The following is a 19,649-nucleotide window of genomic DNA, read 5'->3' as shown; positions in this document are numbered from 1 at the left end:
GGCCACAGCACACACTGGGATGTATTTCCTAGATTTCTTTTAACGTGGATGCTGTGTTAGGGATTTCCCCCCCCCTTTTCTCATTTATTTATTTTTTCCCACCGTTGTTACGGAAAACCCTGAAAAGTTGAGCGGTTCCCCAAATTAGCAGCTGTTGGTGATGAGAAGCCACCGGCTGGGGCTGGAGCCGAGCGGTGCCTGAGATTAGCAGTGGCATGGAGTGTGCTGGGACCATGTGACTGCGGTGTACATTGGAAGAGGAAGCTGTAGAGGTCAATGCAAAGGCATTGTGCCAGACTCTGGCAACCAGGGAGAGAGCTGGAGGGCGGAAGATCCTCCCGCAGGCTCCTGAGCCGGCCGGGAGCTGTTGGGCTTGGACAAAAGCAGGCCTGGGAGATTAACAGCATAAATTAAGGCATGGCTTGTTTGTGGATGGAAAGAAAAACACTTTATTTTTCCAAGTGCTTTGCAGGTTTTTATTAATCGCCCTAAGTGACTCTTTCACTAAAATCACCTTTATTGGAGTGGAAATTGTGTTTAGAGGAGTTTCAAGAAAACAGAGGGGAAAACGAGGAAAAACAAGGAAAAGAAAGAGTTGCGTGTTCACAGTTATACCTGCTTTGGTGTTTTCTCACAAAACTAAATTTTAAGCGCTTTGATTTGACAGGATTCAATCCTGTTATTACCTCTCTGAACATAAACAGTTTGCCTGCTTCAGGTTTAGATTATTGCCTACTGAGGAACAGCTAAAACCAGCTAATGCCCAGGCCATGTTTGCTCTTCCAGAATATCTTAATTCAGGGGGTGATTGTTGATAGGTTGCACTGTCTAGAAATTTGTTGTTGTTAGTGTGATGTATTTTAATATCTGGCCTTCTGGAAACTGAAAATAATTGACTCCATAAGGATTTGAATTTTTTACTTTAAAACAACATGAACCTCTAACACTCAGCACTGCTTACAAGCTGAGAATTTCTATGCTGATTTTTTTTTTCCTAATGAGCAATAATTATTCAATCTGTGACTTTTTGCAGTTTGGCTGGAAGAAAGGCAACTTCCTTTCTGGGCTTCTTTTATTGTTTTTAAATTCTATCTGACTTGTAATCAACAACATCTTGGTAGAGAAAACATAAAAGGAGAATTTTTTAAAAAAAGTGTTTGGGAGGGAAGGACTCATATTTTGAAATGGAGCATATTGAGAGTGTAGACAGCTTCTTGGCTAGCTGTGATTTTTGAAGCATCTGAAATACCCCAGGGGCAGCAAAAGCTTCTTCCTGCTTCTGAAGGATTAAAAAAAAAAAAAAATTAAAAAAATTCCAGAGTGGGCAAGAGGAGAGACGTGTAATTGCACAAGGAGAGGTTTTAATTGTGAGATGAAGGCGCAGGACCTTTTTTGAAGCCCACAAATTGACTGTCTTCATGACAGCATTGCGTATCATTCTGTCAACTCCGGCTCGGGATGTGGTTGCTAGGCAGCGGCTCTTATGGACCCAGAGTGGCTGTGATTTGCCAGCCTTCTGCAGACACATGGTAAGGTCCTTCCCAGCCTATCATCTACAGGGACTTCTGCACGCCGGCTGCATACTGCTGAGCTTCTCCTACCTGAATGTGAGCAGAAAAAGACACACTTAAATCAAACCTTTTTTTTTTTTTTAATATCCTTTCGTTTTGTTTTTTTTTTTTTTTTTTTTTTTAACAAATCCCCTTCCGGTAGTGTTTCCATAACTCCCCTTAAAAACCAAACCAAACCAAACCAAAAAAAAAAAAAAAAAAAAGCCATGAAACGGAGACCGGAACAAGGAAAAGAGGTTAGTGGGTTAAGTGGTGTGTGTTTCCTGCGTTTGCAAAGGTGCCTACAGTGAGGAGGGCGGCTGTGATTCGGCCATTAGTTACAGATGGTGGCTGCAGGCTGGAGATTCCTGCAGCCAGACCACAGCTCTTGTGTCTTTTCCAGCAATGCAGACTTTAAACTGCTCAAATCCTGTATCAAGACGGCGTAAAGAACAGTGGATTTGATAGTTAGTGTGGCTGCCAGCTGGGTCCTTTATGTATTTTGATGCAGAATGCCTAGAAATGTGAACAAAAAGGAGTTAGTTTGCCAAATGAGGTTTCTGTCCCCTAATCCTTGCAAAAATGGCATGAGTGGCAAGTAGGTAAAGAGCATTCAGGAGGATTTATAAGCAAATTGGATTTTTCAAAACTTTGCAGCAATTTGTGTACAACTTCTGCTGAAGGTTGTGTCTCTGAAGTGATGAAGGAGAGCATTAAACAGATCACCCCAGGGACTGGCAGTGCCATAGGAAATATTTCTGAACAGCCTAACTTTTAATGTTTTTCTATTCCCTAACTCTGGAAGCTTTAATTCCTCTTGTATGAACAGCAAACTCAGACATGGAGAGATGTGTTTTTCACCAGAAACCTCATTACCTTCATGAGACAAATTCCTGTACTGTAAATGCAGAAACTTAATTGGTGGAAGCAGCATTGCACAGGCAGTTAACCTCTGCAAATTAAGATGTGAAAAATACTGTTTCAGACTGATTCATTTTTGTCCTTCACTCTACTTGCAGGTACTGTTTGATGAGTGTGAAAGGATGCTTCACTGATTTTCATATTGATTTTGGTGGCACTTCAGTGTGGTATCACGTTTTCCGTGGGGGGAAGGTAGGTGAACCTTTTCTGATATTTGGTTTTATTTCTCTATGCCTCTTAGAGTGGAGGGGTTGCTTTCTTTTCTTTTTTCTCCCTTTCTTTTTCTCTTAATTTTTTTTTCCTTGAGGGGATCAGCCAGTGATCAGACTGTTTCAGCAGCTTTGTTGATACACACAGAGTTTACTGAACTAGAAGGACACCAGTCACTGTTATGAAACAAACAAGTGATTTATTTGAAATACCAAATGTGTTATTTGCTGGTGCTGGTGCTTTTAGGCTCGCTGTTGCTGTGGTCCAGAAGCATCTTGCAGTGAGATGTGGCTGTGTGTACCCTTGTTGGGTCAGAGTGCCCTCACAAGTCTCTGTAGCTAAAGCTTCTGTTCCTTTTAGAGATTCCACGTTTCTTTGGTGTGTACAGCACAATAAGACAGAACTGAAACATTAAAGGACACAGAAGCCTTAAAATACACAGCATGTGGAGCTGTGTTGCCATCTTTCCTGGTTTAGGATGTTTTTCCCAGTTGTAGTGTGGCCAGTGTGTGGTGGGAGCTGAAGTCAGTCAGTGGTACAGCTCCTGTTCCTCTCTGTACCAACACTGCTCTGAGCTGCAGGTAAACCACAGGCAGCTTCTGAGTAAGATATTTCTGGAAGAGAGATGACAAGTGACAGTTACCCAGGCTCTTCCAGCACGTGGGCTAATTGCTGCTGCTGTCTGTGTGTGCCTCTGTGTACAGCACCTGGAAAACAAGTGTTTCATGCAGAAAGCAGCTCATTTGCCTAACACACTGTAGCCTTGGTGGAGTCTCTCAGCTGTTTCTTTTTGTTGACTGTTGGTAATAATTAAATCTTCATTTTTGTTTTTAGATCTTCTGGCTGATTCCACCTACTCTGCAGAATCTAGAACTTTATGAAGAATGGGTTCTCTCAGGAAAGCAAAGTGATATCTTTCTGGGAGACAGGGTGGAACGATGCCAAAGAATTGAGCTGAAGCAAGGCTACACCTTCTTCATTCCTTCAGGTATCCCTGTTAACTAATCTGGAATGACTGGGATTGTGCTTTACTAACAGTTCTGTGGAAAACAATTCTTCACACCTAAACCCCATACTGACCTCTTTATTTGCTGTGGCAGAAGAAAGGCCAGGGACTAAATGTGCTTCATTTTCCAGAAATTAAGACTGATGGGAAATGTACTGTGAGGAGGTGTTTGTGGTGATCATTGTGTGTGTACTGGGAGAAAGGAGAGAGGAGCTGGGCCTCTGGAGCTGTCAGTTCACCCCTTCTCACCAGAGCTGCACTGAGTGCTGCTGTTAGCTTTCTGGGAAAGACAGTTTTCTCTCTTTGTGATCTCTTCTGGCAGGTTTCACCTGCAGTTCAGGAACTTGCTTCTTTGCCTGTATCTGTAGCCAGAGGTGGTCTTGGTGGAACTCAAGAGAGATGGGAGAGCAGGTGCTGGGCTCCCTCAGGTTGCTTCTTGGGGAAGCAGTTTCATTGTTCTAACTGTTCAGATGGTGCTGAATCTGGACATCTTCCAGCAGCCCAGGCACCCTCAGTTTTACACTGCTGCCCACCTCAGTGGCTGTGTTGCATGGTCCAGGCTCATCTTGCAAAGCCACCAAATAGTTGTTGCTTTGAAGGCTGATGCTTCAGCCCTGTCTGCTCCTGCCTAAATTGGATTAAGGATGGTGGAATGTGTAACAGCCCTCATTTAAGATTATATCAGACTTTGCTTTCTGTGACTATTATGGGACTGTAAGTTTGTTTATAATAATTTAAGACATTGCCTCTGTCTGTTGGATCTCACCAGGGAAATAAATATAGGTAGACTTTCTACATGACAGAAAGGCAGGCTGGTAGTTTTTCAGCTGTGGAATTAATTACTCTGTGGAGATAGGATTATTATTTTTTAACCCTAGAAACAGAGAGAATGCAGGTCATGCAGAGACAGGGACAATGTTCTTCTCATCTGGGGAGTGGTGTTAGGATCAATTGAAGGCCACAAATGTGCACATTTGTAAGTATTTGGTAAGAATCAGACAGGCAAAATGACTTTGAGGGTGTAGGAGTTCATCTGTTAGAGGAATTAGATCTTGCCTTGAAACAGGTCAGAATGTGCTGTTACTGTTTGAACTGGGTGTTTGAGTGTGGCTGTGCTGTTTGCTTAGATCCCATTACTGCATCTTCTATTTATCTCCATCCTCCTGTGAAAAGCCTCCTACAAGTAAGACTTTCTGTGTGTCAGTTTAGTCATGTTCAGCAGCTGGAACACTGCAGGTTGTGGGAGCTTGGACAGGACACAGCTGTAACATGGTGGCTGACACAAAGTGATTCCAAATGGGTTTTTGACTGGAGTTTCTGTTTTCTTAGGAAAGCCCCAAGTACAGAAATCCCAATACCTCAGACATTTTAGGCTCCATGCCAGATTTGAAAAGCATTTATGAATAATTTCTCTGTAAGCACCTCATAGATTCATGGATTTTTGCTCTGCTGTATGTTGTGTGGAAAACTTATTTGCAAATCTCTTATTTGTGTGAAAGGGCATTATTTCTGCCTTTGTTTTAAGAGTATGGAAATGCCTAATTAAAGGCTGTTCCAGGTCAGTGAATTGAGCACAGCTGTGTAAAACAGGTCAATTCCTGTGACCTCTTTGCTCTGGTTTGTGCACATATCATGTTAGTTAATGTTTGAAAGTGGTTTTTATGTGCTTTAGAAGTGTTCTTAGTGTTTAGATTCTGTTTATGGATGTCTGTAAAACCAGCGTGTCCTGTATTTTCAATTGAGCCTGATAAACCCTTGACCAGCCTCAACTCATCCATGAGGAAATACCTTCTAATTACAGGTTTGCTCACAGAAAGTGTAGAGGAATTAGTGCTCAGCTGGGCTGTGAATGGGGAACATTTCAGCAAGGGACCTTTCCCATAAAATCTCCTGCTCTGCTTCTGCTTTCAAGTAATTTCTGGGAGTAGTCCTAGAAATGCTGTTGTACCATAGCACTGTGAGGGTGAAGTAGGTAGAGAAGACTGTAAGAGGACAAGTGAGGGGCTGAAATCACAGTGTGCTGGGAAATGGAAGGTTTGTCTGAGAATCTGGGATCAGCAGTAGATCCAGTAAATCCCCAAAAGTACAAACCACTTGGACAAGAATGGGGATCATTCTTAGGGAAGGCATAATTATAGTGCTCACCAGGGCCTCGGGGTATTTTCCTCTCCATCACTGCCATCATCCTTTCAGGATTAAGTTTAAACCAGTAGATTTCTGCTGGTGTTTGTAACCCTGCAGAGCACTGAGAGCACGACCCCAGCTGTGGTATCAAGGAGGAATTGAGCTCAGTACCATCAGCACAGTGAGTTCTTATGGGCCAAGGTGCATTTTCCAGCATTTTCTGCAGTGCTGATTTATTCAACATTCCTGTGATCAAACTCCAGACAGGGTGACCTGCTGTCAACTAGATGATGTTCCTTTCTGGTTCCTCTTCAAACTTCTCATGTTGCTGCATGCAATTTCATAACAGTTGTGTTTCACCTGGGAGCTGGCAGTGTTCCACTGAGGAGTAAGCTGTTTGTTTTACTTTATTTTTCTTATGTTCTCTGTACTGCACTTCAGGGCCTTTGGCATGGAAACATGCTGTTAGAGTCTCTCTTAATTATTGTGGTTACCTGAGAGTGCTCCAGAGTTGTTGTCTCCAGTCAAATGCAGAAATAATGACCTTTCTCAGATGAATGTTTTTGGGAAGGAGAATGGACAGAAAGAGATGTTCTGTGTGGACTGCAGGCAGCTATTTGCAGGGATTCAGAGTGTTTCAGATGCTGTCTCAGTGGTTATCAGTGGCATTTTGCCTATTAGGAGTGTGTGGTCCTAGGTCACCTCTGCTGTGCCAGTGAGAGTTTGATGGATTATTGTGTGATGGGGCCAGAAGGTGGCACAGAGCCCTTGCAGCAGGAGAATGACAGGCTATTAAATTCTGGCTGGTACATTTTTTGCAGGGTGTTGTGCTAGGGCTGCAGAGCTGCCTGGCTGGTTTTGGTTGCTGTTTAGCTTTTCCCATTCTGGGAGCTTCCACTGACATTAATGGAATCTCTGTGCCTGGAACCTCAGGGACCACATGAAGAAGATTGTGGAGGGGATCAAAGGGGAGAGGCTTTTTGCTCTGAGTGTCTGCTTTCAGATGGAAGGTGACAACATGATGCTGGATTTTTGATTCTGTACCTAATGCCAAGGTCTGCCTCATTCTTAAAAACAATTTAAGCTTGAGAGTTGCTGTATTACTTGTACTACTGGGACAGAATTAGTAAATACTTAACTTTAAAAATGTAAACATGGTATTTCCTTGATAGATTTGGTTGTGGGCACTGTTATGATGCAGTCATTCGTCTTTTGAGATTTGATTTGCTGGCAGTGCCCACTCTCAGGTTATCTCTTTAGTCACTTTTTATTTTTGAGACATATATATTTCATCTTTTCCACCCCAAGTTGCTGTAGAATTGCAGGAAAATGTGTGGCAACTTCTATATCACAAGGCAAAAATATCAGTTCAGTTACTAATGGAAACAGAAGCACCATGGTTTTGGCTTGGAGCTTGTAGGCTGTTTGCCCCATAGCTTTATAAGTTAATATTCTTTTTCATTATTCTCAGATGGATGATTGCATCCTTGAGTAGGAATTTGCAGCCCACTGAAATCTTCTAACAAGTTTGCAATGTTTAATAATACTTGTTTTATAAAATTCAAAAGATAATGAGATCATATCTTTCTTTTAACTGTTCAGAAAAAGTGTTTGTTACTGTTAATTTTACCTTCTTGATTTACTAGAGATGATAACATCTAAATATTCAAGTGTATCTTAGGAGTGGTGGAATAATTCATAACTGTAAATCAGCTGAGAGCATTTCTGAGTCTCCTGAAGAGAATTCCTGCTCAGTCTTGGCTTGGCTTCATACACTGGGATTGTTTTGGGAAGGAAAAAGCACTTATTGATCGCCAGGAGCTGAAATAAAAACCCTCAACTTCAGAAAAACCTTAAGTGGATGGTGTTCTTATTGAGGCTTGACATGAGGGCTGTGAGCAGTGACTGCAGTGTCTGTGCTCCCAAATCCATTTATCCCACGTGGCTGAGCCTGTGCTGGGCAGGACTGGGCAGGAGCTGCTTCCACCTCGTGTCACTGGCACTGCTTGGGAAATAAATGGTCACCCACAGGCAAGAATGTTCCTGCTTCATGGCTGTCCTCAGAGCCACACAGTCAATGTCCTCCTCTCATCTGTAGGATTCAGTTGTAGCTTTAGGTAATATTTACCAGGTGCTTTTGTTTGTGGCTTTCAGACAAAAATTAACGATTTCTCGTTCCACTGACTTATGACTTTTTCAGTCCTTATTCGAGTTGTTCTGATATTATTCCAGTGCTTTTTTTAGCATTAAGGATAAAGTGAAACTTTTGGCATTTTTCTCCGTTTTTGAGACAATTCCCAAGAGGTGAGGTGTTGTCTCCTGGCTCACATGAAGCCATGAAGCACAGAGGGTTGTGCAGCAGTAGCAGGGTTTGTGTGAGCAGCACAGAGCAGCCACTGAGGAGAGAACTGATGAACTCACCCCAGAGGTGTCGGTACTGGGGGCTGTGTGGGAAGTTTGTGCTGTGAGAGCTGGCAGTCAGACACACAGGAGCAGACATGACAGGCTGTTCAGCACAGGTGACACGATCTGAAATGTCAACAGACCTGCAGTGCATCCGGCAAAACGTAACAGCACAGGTGAAGGTGAGGCAGGGGTGTGGTGGATGACATTAAAACAAATCCCTTGGCTGTGCTTTTGTCTTCACCACACGTGCAGCACCTCCTGCTCTGGAGGTTTGTCTTCCCCTTTAAAAACCGTGGTAATTGGGGAGCTGACAAGATGGGTGTTTTTGTTTGCAAATGGTCACAATGAACATTCATCCTCCTCCTTTATTTCTGAGTCGTGCTGTAGCTAAGCTGTGGGAATGGATTGAATGTGCCATCCAAGCTTCTCTTTCCTCAGAGCTCATTTCCACAATACATTACCCTGATGGAAACTGTTTCCTGTTTTCTGCTCATCTCTCTTTCCTCCTACTTCTACTTTTGTGGTGCTGACCTCCAGTTTTTCTGCATACACAGCCTGGTTAGTATTAGAACAAGAGATTTTCATGTCGGGTGTTTTTTTCCTCTGTAGCATCTGTGCCAGTCTTGCTGGGATTTTGTACCTTGTCAGTTTTCCCATCTTTTTTGTCTAACCTTGTCCTGTGTCCCTGGAATCCACCTCTTGGTGCTCGTGTCTCTGCAGCTCCAATTATGCACGTACGTTCCTCAGGCAAGTGGAAGCTATTTTGGGATGCAGTGTGACTGAAATGCTGCACAGCTGAGTGACCAAAATCTATTTTCTGTGCAGGTGACTCCTCTGACAGGGCTGTGTCCTGCAGAGGGGCTTGGCTGGATGCTGCCTGTGGGAGCACATGGACTGCAGGAAATCTGGGATTCCCCAGGACTGAGCTGTGTGAGGGGAGGCACCCACAGGCATCATCTGTGCCTTTCTCAGATCCATGCCTGGAAATCATCCCTGCCTTGGCAGGGGTAGGAACTTGACTTCCCAGGACTTTATATCATGACTTTGTTGCTTGGTCTCTCGTTTATTTTTCTTTTCCCAATCCTGGTGGATTTTATTGCTGTGTTTTAAAGGGTTTTGCTACTGACAACTGTGTCATTAACAGCAATATTTTCAATCTTGTTATTAGAAATACTTGCAGCTTGAAGGACCTAGTGTTCAGTTAATTCAGCAGCTGGGAGATGAAGGTACTAATTGCTTGTTATAAGATGTTTAGTCCTGGGTTATAAATGCAAGTAGGGAATTAAAGACCTTCTCCACAGAACCAGAGGTTGTTTCAGATACTTTACAGAAGATTTTCAGTTTGCACTGTACCAGCTCTGCAAGAATGGATGCTTGAAACGATATTTGTGTTCATTATTCTTTCTGTGCAGGGTTTGTCATGTCTGGAACACCATTTGTTAGAGCATTGGCTCAAGCCAGTGATAGATCCTTCCACATTTCTCCCAAAAATACTGGGACTACTACCAAGAAAGTCTAGCAGTTATTAACACAAAAACCCTTGGCATCTCATAGGGGTAGAGAAGTCAAGGAAGGTGTGTTGAGAGACCCAAAGACCAGGAAACAATGAAACCAGCTGCACTCCAGTGTGAAATGTTCACTGAAGAAATACAGTTTGTAGGAGAAGGCTACTGTGTGGTTTCAGTGGAAGCACCCACTCAAAGAACAACTGCATTGATGGGGTTTAATTTTGTTGATTATTAAATGAAGGGATATCTCCTTTTAACCTTTCAAATAGGACAAGAATCAGCTCAGTTATTCCTATTAATCAAATTGTAAATATTTGATAGCAAATTGTATTTTGAATGATGTTGATAATGTCACTAAAATAACAGCTGCAGTAAGGTTGGACAGTGACACCTGTGCTGAGAGAACTGCTGTGGGAAGGGTGCTGAGGACTCCTCAGTGTTCTGCTGGTGACTGCCTGGCTCTCAGCTGTCTTCTGCCACCCCTCACTTGTAGGACCATGAAAGTCATTTCACTTTTTCAAGTTTCAGTTTGTTTATCTCTAAACCTGACCATAAAGTGGATTGTCATGCAAACCAACCCTGTGTTTCAGCACCCAGCCAATGAGTTGGCTTTGGGGACCCTGATTTGCCTCAGCATTTGGATTCCACTCTTCCCCCCAACCACAGAAATCTCTGTTTACCCAATGGAAGCAGTGGCCCCAATTTCCTTCACCTTGGATCTGTTTTCCTTCCCAAAGATGAGGATGAGGATCATGTATTTTTGTAGTAGTTTGCTCTTAGTACAGACTGAGGTATTTCATGTGAGGTGCTGAACTACTTCAGCTGTGAAGTATTTATAGTGTTGAGGTGTGTAGTTGCCACCCTACCCTTACATTAAAAAAAATCCTCTCGAGTTGATTGTTCTTGATTTGGAAGTAATAAACAGGCTGGATCTCTGTAACTGAAATTATGCTAACCAGAGAAGGAAAGATGGAATCATTCTGAGGGCTGCCAGAGCCACGAGCCACCTGCTGGTTTTATATACATCACATTTAGTGTGTGGAGTCAGACCTGTGAGCTGACTGAAACCTGGAACAGGTGCCCAGAGGGGCTGTGGAGTCTTCATCCCAGGAGATGCCATGGAGCCATCTGGACACAGTTCTGTGCAGCTGCCTCTAGATGGTCTTGGGGGCTGGACCTCCAGAGGTCCCCTCCAGCCTCAACCATTCTGTGACTCTGAAATTCCGGAAAATGTATCCAGAGTGATAGGCTTGTGTTTCCAGGGAGAAAATTCTAGTGCTGATTTCTCTTCCTTCCTATCACTCTCCTACCAGCCTGCCCTTAAATGAGAGCCCCAGTCCTGCCATCTGCTGTGGCTCAAGGACTTCCCAGACAGAGCTTTGCAGGCCTTTATGGTTGAAAAATTGTTGTGGAGGAGCACTTTTGTGGCTGCTGGCTGGAAAACCCTCTAGGCTGAATGGCATTTTCCTGCTCCCTCACTGATCTGGAAGTGAGGGAAAGCTGCCACAGCTTTAATGGAAAGTACTGCACAGTCAGGAGAAAATTGACTGCCCCCCATGTTGCTTTGCTGTCTGCTGGTTTATAAATTGTAATGCTTTTCATTAAAAAGAAGAGGGAAAAAAGTGTCAGGTCTCTGTGGGTCCCAGATCATTAGCAGGATCAATTCCTTTTTCACTGCAGAGATCAGAGGCTACAGTCTTGCATAGCCAGAGCTTCAGCTCCTGACAGACCAAGCAAACAATGCAGAGGCAGAGGAGCTGGTGTGTGGCTGTCTGAATTGCTGTGCCTGGATTTTCGTTGTGATAGAAGATTCTTTGGAGCCTGTGAAATTAATTCAGTGCCTTGTAGGATTGGGTCAGAACAGTCTCATCAGCTCCACTACCAGAAATGTTAAATCCCTTCACTTGAGGCTTGCAGTGAAAACGATTTCTTGGTTACTTCAGGAAGTTGATTGTAGGTGATGAAACTTTCATCCCTGAAGGAGGACTGGTAATAATTTGAAATCTTTTACCTCTGAAGGTGTGTTGTGGTGCAGTGTGAAGGAAGTTTGGTGTGCCTCAGTCCAGTTCCACAGTCCCTGGCCCACCACCACTGCTGAGATGGTTTGCAGCCATGCTGGAGGTGCCAGTCTGAGAGCCAAGTGTATGGAACAGACTGAGTTTACTTCTTAGTCATGGACATGGTTGAGTCACAAACTTGCATGTGCTCAGTAAACACTGTAAGTGTTGGGGGAATAAATAGAACTGATTTACTGAGGGTTGTAAGACTGCACGTCACAAGGTGCCCTTCTGCTGTGACTAGTCCTGAAGTGTGGCTGTGAGCATCCCATTTAACCTTTCACTGCTTTAACCTCTCATCCCCAGCACAGTGGGATTCAGAGGGTTGTTAACATTTGATTTGAAATTGCTCTGTAATGCTACCTAGCACGAGGCATTCTCAGTTCTCTGCTTTCCCTCTCTAGGGTGGATACACGCGGTTTATACTCCAGTAGATTCTCTGGTGTTTGGTGGAAATATCCTGCATAGCTTTAATGTTCCCATGCAGCTTCGCATCTATGAAATTGAGGACAGAACAAGGGTAAGGATTCTTGATTCTCTTTTTAACTGAGCAGTTCTTTGTGGCTGTGATCTGTCATAGTCTCTCCCTCGTATTCCCTTCTGACAAACAACAACTGACGGGATCTCCGTGTCAGAGTCGTTGAAACAAGAGGTAAACATGAAGTAATGAGACTTTCAAATGTTGGTTATTTTTAGTGGGATTTACTCATGTGCTTCCCACAGATGTGTCCCTTCTGTGTCTTTTGTCTGCCTGTTAAACTTCCATAAAACACCTTCCCTTTTGCACAAAAACACATTGCACTTTACAGACCTTTGTACCAGTATTTCTGGTAACCCTCTGCTCGTCAGCTCTCTGTGCACACCTGGGGTGGATGATCCTGCAGAATTGATGGCACTGGGCTGGTTCTGCTGCCCACAGCTGAATTGACAAAGCTGTGCAGAAGTTGTGTATGAAATGACATCCTCTGTAATTAATTGGCAGTCACTACTGTGACTTGATACCATGCAAGATTTCTTGGAACAGAGAGGCTGGGCTGGGACATTGATCTGAACATTGTGATGTTCATCTTCCTGTAGCACCTACCTGAGGGAAAGGCTGGGGGAGTTACTGTGCCACCTCTTTGTTGGGGGTGACAGTTTTATCCTTGGTTAATGAACAGGGCACCTGCTCATCATATCCACTGAGTTTCAAAAAGCAGCAGGACCTGAAGGAAGTGACTCTGTTTTATTAGGCTGTTAAATAACCTGTGCAAGGCTGTTGTGGCATTCTGATATAAAAATGGACCAGAGGGATGTGCAATCTGGATGGGGACTGTTTGGGAGGCCTCACTCTGAGGCAGTGCTGATAAACCACTGACACAGGTGCCAGCTCTGGTGTTAATGGCAGGAAATTGAAATTTTTCTTCACTGAAAAGTCTAAAATAGTGTGTTGTGGGCATCAGTGCAGATCACTGTTGTTCACCCCTACAAGAAGGCACAAATCTTGCTCCAAGTTGGCTTTTACCCCAAATTGCTTTCTTTGCAGTGGAGTACATAGGCCTGGAGCAAATACAAATAAAACAAATGTTTTAAGTACATCTCTGCCTCAGTGGGAGTGAGGTGTCCTCCCCTCAGACTCCCTGGCTTCCCAGCTGGTACAAGGCCTGGTGATCTTCACACTAAAAAACACTGGTGGGAGCAGTGGGTTTCCTGGAGTGACTTTAATGAAGAGAAGCAGAAAAACAAATTCTTAGTGGAAGAGAGATGAAGAAAAAAATTGAAATTTAGGGGGAATTAGAACAGAGGAGTGTGGCAGAGAGCAGAAGTAGAGACCAGAGTGGATTCAGCCTGGCTTTGAACAGGTGAGAGTGTCAAATGTCTTGAGAAAGTACAGAGGGACTTGGACAGGAAAGTTTTGGTGACAGGAGCAGGAAGGGGCTCACCTGGCAGAGGCACAGGAAGGTTTCCACAGGGACTGTAAATAAGAACCAGCAGTAGATGCTGGGAGTTCACTGCAGGTGTGGTGTTGCTGGGAAGGATGTTTGCACAGGGAGCTCACCAGGAGAACGGAGAAGGGGAGACTGGGAGGGAGGATCAATGCCAGAAATGAGTGATTTCCATTGAAGTCTTTGGGGAAGATGGGCAGGAAATGCTCTTTTTCCCTTAAGTTGTATAAAAATGGACATTTTGATCACACAGGACTTGAGCTACCCAAGATCACACAACTTGGGTTGTAGCTGCTCAGTTGTGCTTCAAGGCCCTTCTCCTTGGGAAGCTGGGTGCAGCTTTGATTTTCTAAGCTTTTTATGCCAGCAGGCAAAACTCCTTATAACAGCCAAATATTTTGGTAACTTCTATGAACTAACCAGCCAGTTACACTGAAATGCCTTTTAAAATTTACTGCCACACTGATCCTGTGAGGAGGCTGTGGGAGTTGGGTACCTGCATCTTGAAAAATGTCCTGTCACCATTAATTGGGAAAGGGATACTGCAACATTTGGAAATCCCAAATCAGACCTTTGCTCTTTTCATTTTTTGTTTAAATTTTCTTTGAAGTCTGTGTAGTTCTTTATAATTTTCCTTGCAAAAATATTGGAGTGCTTTAAAAAAGCCAGCAGCCCAGAATATCCAGCACTTCACAGAAGCAATTTCAGCTCTTGGATGTTGCTGTGTGCTGGCAACGTGTTATGCACAGGCTGTACCTGTGCTCACAAACTTGTGCTCGTGGGCAGATGTATAAAATCAGAACTGTGTGAACAGTTGAAGAATAGCAAGACTTTCTGCACAGAAACAAAACAGAAGCTGTGCAGCTAAGGCATACAGAAGTTTGATAAAAGGCAGGAAAATCAATACTGTGATTTAGAAATAATAACATTCCCCCCCAACTAAAAATATCGTGCAGGAATCTTGAAAGGGAAATGCTTTCAAAACAGGATTCTGGTGTGTACTACATTATTTGCTTTGTCAATCAAATTTTGTCATTTCTCTGTTGAGATAATTCCATTCATACACTGGCTGGTCTGGCAGACTCAGTACAGTGTAGTTCACCCAAATTTGCCAGTGTGAGCATACTGCAAATGAGTTTCTCATCAGTATTGATCTTTCCATTGTGTATGGCATAGAAGTAAATTACATGATGTGATTGACAAAGTAATTTGCTACACTCAAATCAAAGTGTAATACAGGTGTGCTTCCTCTCTTCATTTTGCACAGAGCAATTTTATGGAGGTTTCACTGTGTTTAAACCTGCTATGTAATGTTTAATCATCTTTGATTGCTGATATTCAAAGTCATTTTTATGCTAGGTGTAGTTGTTATTGTCTTAGCTCAGACAAGAATAAATACAGGGTTGAAATGGTAATGCTGATTTACAGCCTGATAAAATTGCCTAGTTTATATACTTGTCATGCTTATTCTAGCTTAATTCCTCATACCCCTGGGAGACTTTTTAAGAGGGTTGTAGCCATTTAAAAATAGTTTTAAGGAGTAATAAAAAACATGTCTATTGTTGGAAACAGCTCCTAATGTGCAATTGAGGTAAACAAATATTCTCCAGCCTTCCAGTTCGTAGAGACTCTCATTTTGCAGCCTGGCTTTCCTGGAGGCCAATTAACAGCCAGTCAAACAGGCCAAGCTGTTTAGCTCTCTGCAAGCCCAGCTTGAGGAACTGCAGAGCAGGATGCCATGCAGGGATTCATCATTTGGCACAGGGGTGATACAGCTCTCAGTACTGAAGAGGAAGAATGTGTCAAACCTAACCCCAATTAATCTAAATTTAACTGCTTTAAAATACTGGAACATGGTGGGAACAAGGGCACTCTGAATATACACGTAAGGTGGTCACTCACAGATGATGGTGTTTGCTATTCACTTGGTTTTCTGGAATGTAAGATAATATATTAAGTGGCTAGCTTAATTATTTTGTAAATAGTCATAAATTGCTTTTCAATATTGTGATTAGATTGATTAAACACAAGTGGAGTTTGTAATGATTTTAATGGGCATTGTGGAAGAGATTATGACTTTTTTCAGGAAAACGTGTGTCTTACTTGCTTAGGGTTTTTGTTTTGTTTTTGGAGGGGCATATAAATCTCGAAAATAATTTCACTTTGAACTGAAGAAATGGATTGTATTCCAGAGAGGATTTTTTCTTGCTGTACAGGAATAATTAATTTTTTTTTCCAGTGGATTGTAAATTATTAATCACAGAAGTTAAAGCTGGAAATGCCTATTAGATGATCCAGTGTATTTCCCTGCTGGTGGGGAATTCAGTCCTCTGGCAGTGTCTGTCTCAGATATTACACTTCCAACTCATCACAGAACATTTTTAATTTTTTTCCTTCTTTCTCTTATTCCTCCTCCCCTGCCCTTAAGAGTTCATTTGCCTATGAGTGTACAATGGAAGGAGTATGGACATGCACATAATGCAGTTCACATCCCTTATAATTAATAAATGTTCAGGGATATCACAAAGAGCATATTCCTCTATGCTTTTCCATAGGCAAACTTTAAAAGTTTTTAAAGCACTGTTGGAGTCTCTTTACTGGCAGAAGGCCCTGTAGATCTCTGCACAGTATCTCTGTCTACAGATGGTGTAGAGAGCTCTTCTTTCTGAAGGTTTGTAAAAGCAAAGCCTTCTCAGGCAAACAGTGGATTACAGAGGCATGGAGGGATTTGCTGTGGGTTGGAACTTTGATAGCGAGGCAATTAGGAACTCAAATTGAATATTAAAGATTGATATACATAATGGGAGCACTGCATGCATTACTGCCTTGTCTTTCACATTGAATTAACATTGGTAACAACTAAATTTGGTGAAGCTCAGAATCTGTCAACAAATGTTGAGCAATGATGTCTTTAATATTCCCAGGCATGTGGCTGAAAACCTTTTGAAGGCTGAGGGGTGGAAGGCGGCTTCCTGTTTGTAAGTCAATTCTTTGCAAATTTTGTTTCCTGCAGTGCTCTCTTGGAAAAATTTGAGTTCCTTTATTAGCATATATTTTAGCATGGATAATTTCCCCTGTGTTCCCTAATAGTCATAAGTGACTTGATCTCTTCTCTATGACAAATAACTAAACTAAAGGAAAAATTTTCTTCAATGCAAAAAGGCCCTGGGGTTAAATGTTCTCACATTTAGGGGGTTGTTGTTTGGCTGGTTGATTTTTTTTTTTCCTTTTCTTTTTCCCTTCCTTTTTCATATGTGTGCTTTGTAACAAACCACACAGGGAAACATTTGGGAAGGTGCAGCAGTGCTGGATGCATGACCTGTAGCAACAAGCAGTTCAGATTTGCCAGCTGTATTTGTGTTGAATTTAAGGGATTTTAACTTCTGAGAATTGCCATGGAGTATTTAATCCTACACTGTGATACATCTAGTGTGACAATACAGTATATTTTGCCTTTGTTACATTTTGTTTTACTGCTAAGAGTGTTTGCATTTCCTGTGCCCTGGGAACAGAGGCAAGTTCTGTGGCTGTCCACCCTGGGGCCAGGTTTCAAATCTGGGTGTTCCATAAGTCACTGATGTGCTCAGGCGGATGCTTTGATCACATGCAGGTGTCTGGGCAGTGCCTGCCTTGCAGAGCTGAGGCTGAGTTTGCAGCTGCTGGCTTAGTGGTTCTGTTCAGGATTTGGGCTTTTGGCTGATCTCTGGTGGGTGGTGTTTTGGTTTTTTTCTGAGGTAATGCTCCTTTCTGGTGCAGTTCAGCTTTTCACTAAAGGTGGTGCCCACGTCTGGGCTTAGGGAGCAGTGAATATGCAGAGAATGTTTTAAAGCAGCTCCTGTAACCCCAGTGCAGTGCATGTGAGCCTGCAAAACAGATTTCTGTGCCACCAGGAGAAAGAGGTGTACAGTGTAAGTACAAGTGCATGCAAGATGCATGGCATCCATTTTTAACAAATCACAACAATACACATATCTTCCTGCATTTTAGGAGCTTCCCAGATCCTTCTGTGGTACAGTGACCTTCTACAGATAGAAAACTGTGTTGGAAAGGAAGGAAACCCTCTTTGTTTTCTTTTGTATCTGAAATACCTTTACAAATAACTAGTGTTGCAGAATTCAGCTTTTTGTGTGAGAACAACAGGTCTGAGATGTAAGGAAAAGTACACAGCTTGACAGGATCTTTTGTCAAAATCCTGCTCTTCTATTCTTACTCTGTTTGTGGCAAAAGCTAACTTGCTACAAAAGGTGAACCACATAAGGGATTTTTACTTTAATGTGTAGTTATCAAGAATTTGTGTGTTCATTTCTTTAATCAAATTGTTGAGACAACCACAAATGAAAAAGATGAATTTCCTGCTTGACTCATTTTAGGTAATGTTGCCATTTTGATAAAAATCCTGTGATAGTGTTCAGGAGATGAAAACCCACTCTTTTATTTTAAGTTCTAGTGACTAACATCTGTATGTGACCACCCTATGTTTATACAGCAGGTAAATAATTCTGTAGGGGCCATCCATCAGTTTCACGATTTCACAAGAACACAAACCCTCTCCTCTCCCAGCACCCCAAGAGGATACAAATTAGTGAACCAAGAAATGATGCTGTCGTGGCAGGCAGGCTGCTCCTCATTCCGTATGCTGGAGGCATCCCTGCTCCCACCCTCTCCCCTCCCCCTGCTCACACCGTTTGTGCTCTTGATAACACGATGGCAATGATGACTGGCCCTTGTGCTGCAAACTTCCCTGCCTTCCCCATGGGCTGACAGTGTTGATTTGTTTGCAGGTGCACGCCAAATTCCGCTATCCGTTCTACTATGAGATGTGCTGGTATGTTCTGGAGAGATACGTGTCCTGTGTGACCCAGCGCTGCCACCTCAGCAAGGAGTACCAGAGAGAATCAATGGTCATTGGTGAGTGGAGCCCTCGAGTGCACGTTCACAGCTGCTGCTGCCCCCTCAGGCTGGCTGCTGCTTTGCTTTCTGCAAAGCACATTAGAAACTGAACTGGAGAGCTGGAGAAATTCTAATGAACTGTTTCTTTATTTTGGGGTGGGGAAGAGTTTTGACTCTTAAGTGTTTCCATGGAGTACCAACCTGCTTTGAATTATATGTATCAAACATTCCCTTAGCAAGTGGATCCCAGAAAATAATTTTTGGATGTGTTTGTTCGTTGTTTTCAGTAATGTTTGTGTTGGGATGATCTGCCAAACAGTTGAGGATTTACTGCCATGTTCAGCACAGCACCTCAGTAGCCAGAAATGTGTGTATTGCAGATGTGCTCTGGTGGGGTGGGTATTTTGTCCTTTTGTAGAGCAGCTCCTGTACAGAACACCTTGTGGTCACTAAACCTGCCTTCTTTCTCTTCTCTTCTCTTTTCCTTAAACTCTCCTGTAATTCTCTGGTGACTGGGTTCTGGTTCTGCAGAAAAGCAAACCCAAGAAAACACCTACACATATCTCCATGATCTGTAAGCCAGGTTCAGGGAGGTCAAGGAAACCTTTGCAACAAGAGCTGAAAATGGACCAGAGGACAGACAGACAGATGTGCCTGAGGCTTTACCTTGGCACTGGTGTGAGCTTTGCATCAATGTGTGCCAGTCCAGTTGTTGCTGTGCTGAACTGGCCTCTTTTTCCTCCTTTTGATGGAAGGTGGTGGTGGGCCATGTTCCCTCTGCTTTTAAGCACAGAATAGCTGAAAATAGCACAAGCACCAGCTAAATCTTAACTGATACATGCTAAGTGTGGAGGAGGACTGAAGTATTTCTGTGCCTCCTGCTCCCTGAGGTGCCACTTGGAGTGAACCTGGCATGACTGGCACTGCCCCAGGCTCTGGACAGAGAAGGGAAATGTTCACCTCTGAACACAGTTCTTAGTAGAAGGGATTGAAGAAGTTACAGGCAGGTGTCACTCTCCAGTGAGTTTTACTGAGCAAGAATAATTTAAGGG

General features: G+C 43.0%; 1 protein-coding gene across 8 annotated transcripts in view; it reads left to right on the top strand.

The window, feature by feature from the left end:
* The window catches only part of KDM2B (lysine demethylase 2B), a 103,703-nt gene that overhangs the window by 32,400 nt on the left and 51,654 nt on the right, over window positions 1-19,649 (top strand). For 6 of the 8 annotated variants that reach the window (XM_071445048.1, XM_071445049.1, XM_071445050.1 and 3 more), the window contains 4 exons: window positions 2,570-2,663; window positions 3,516-3,669; window positions 12,187-12,302; window positions 18,489-18,615. In XM_071445048.1, coding sequence (XP_071301149.1) covers window positions 2,570-2,663; window positions 3,516-3,669; window positions 12,187-12,302; window positions 18,489-18,615 — 491 coding nt within the window. Of the gene's footprint in view, window positions 1-861; window positions 1,608-1,667; window positions 1,808-2,569; window positions 2,664-3,515; window positions 3,670-12,186; window positions 12,303-18,488; window positions 18,616-19,649 lie in introns of those variants that run through there. The other 2 variants (XM_071445051.1, XM_071445054.1) reach the window with 2 other exon arrangements.

This window comes from Agelaius tricolor, unplaced genomic scaffold (assembly GCF_023055355.1).
Source record: "Agelaius tricolor isolate 1412-34295 unplaced genomic scaffold, bAgeTri1.0.p SCAF_20, whole genome shotgun sequence".
NCBI classification, from domain to species: domain Eukaryota; kingdom Metazoa; phylum Chordata; class Aves; order Passeriformes; family Icteridae; genus Agelaius; species Agelaius tricolor.
Note: the sequence above shows the minus strand (reverse complement) of the source record. Positions and strands in the feature narration are given on the sequence as shown.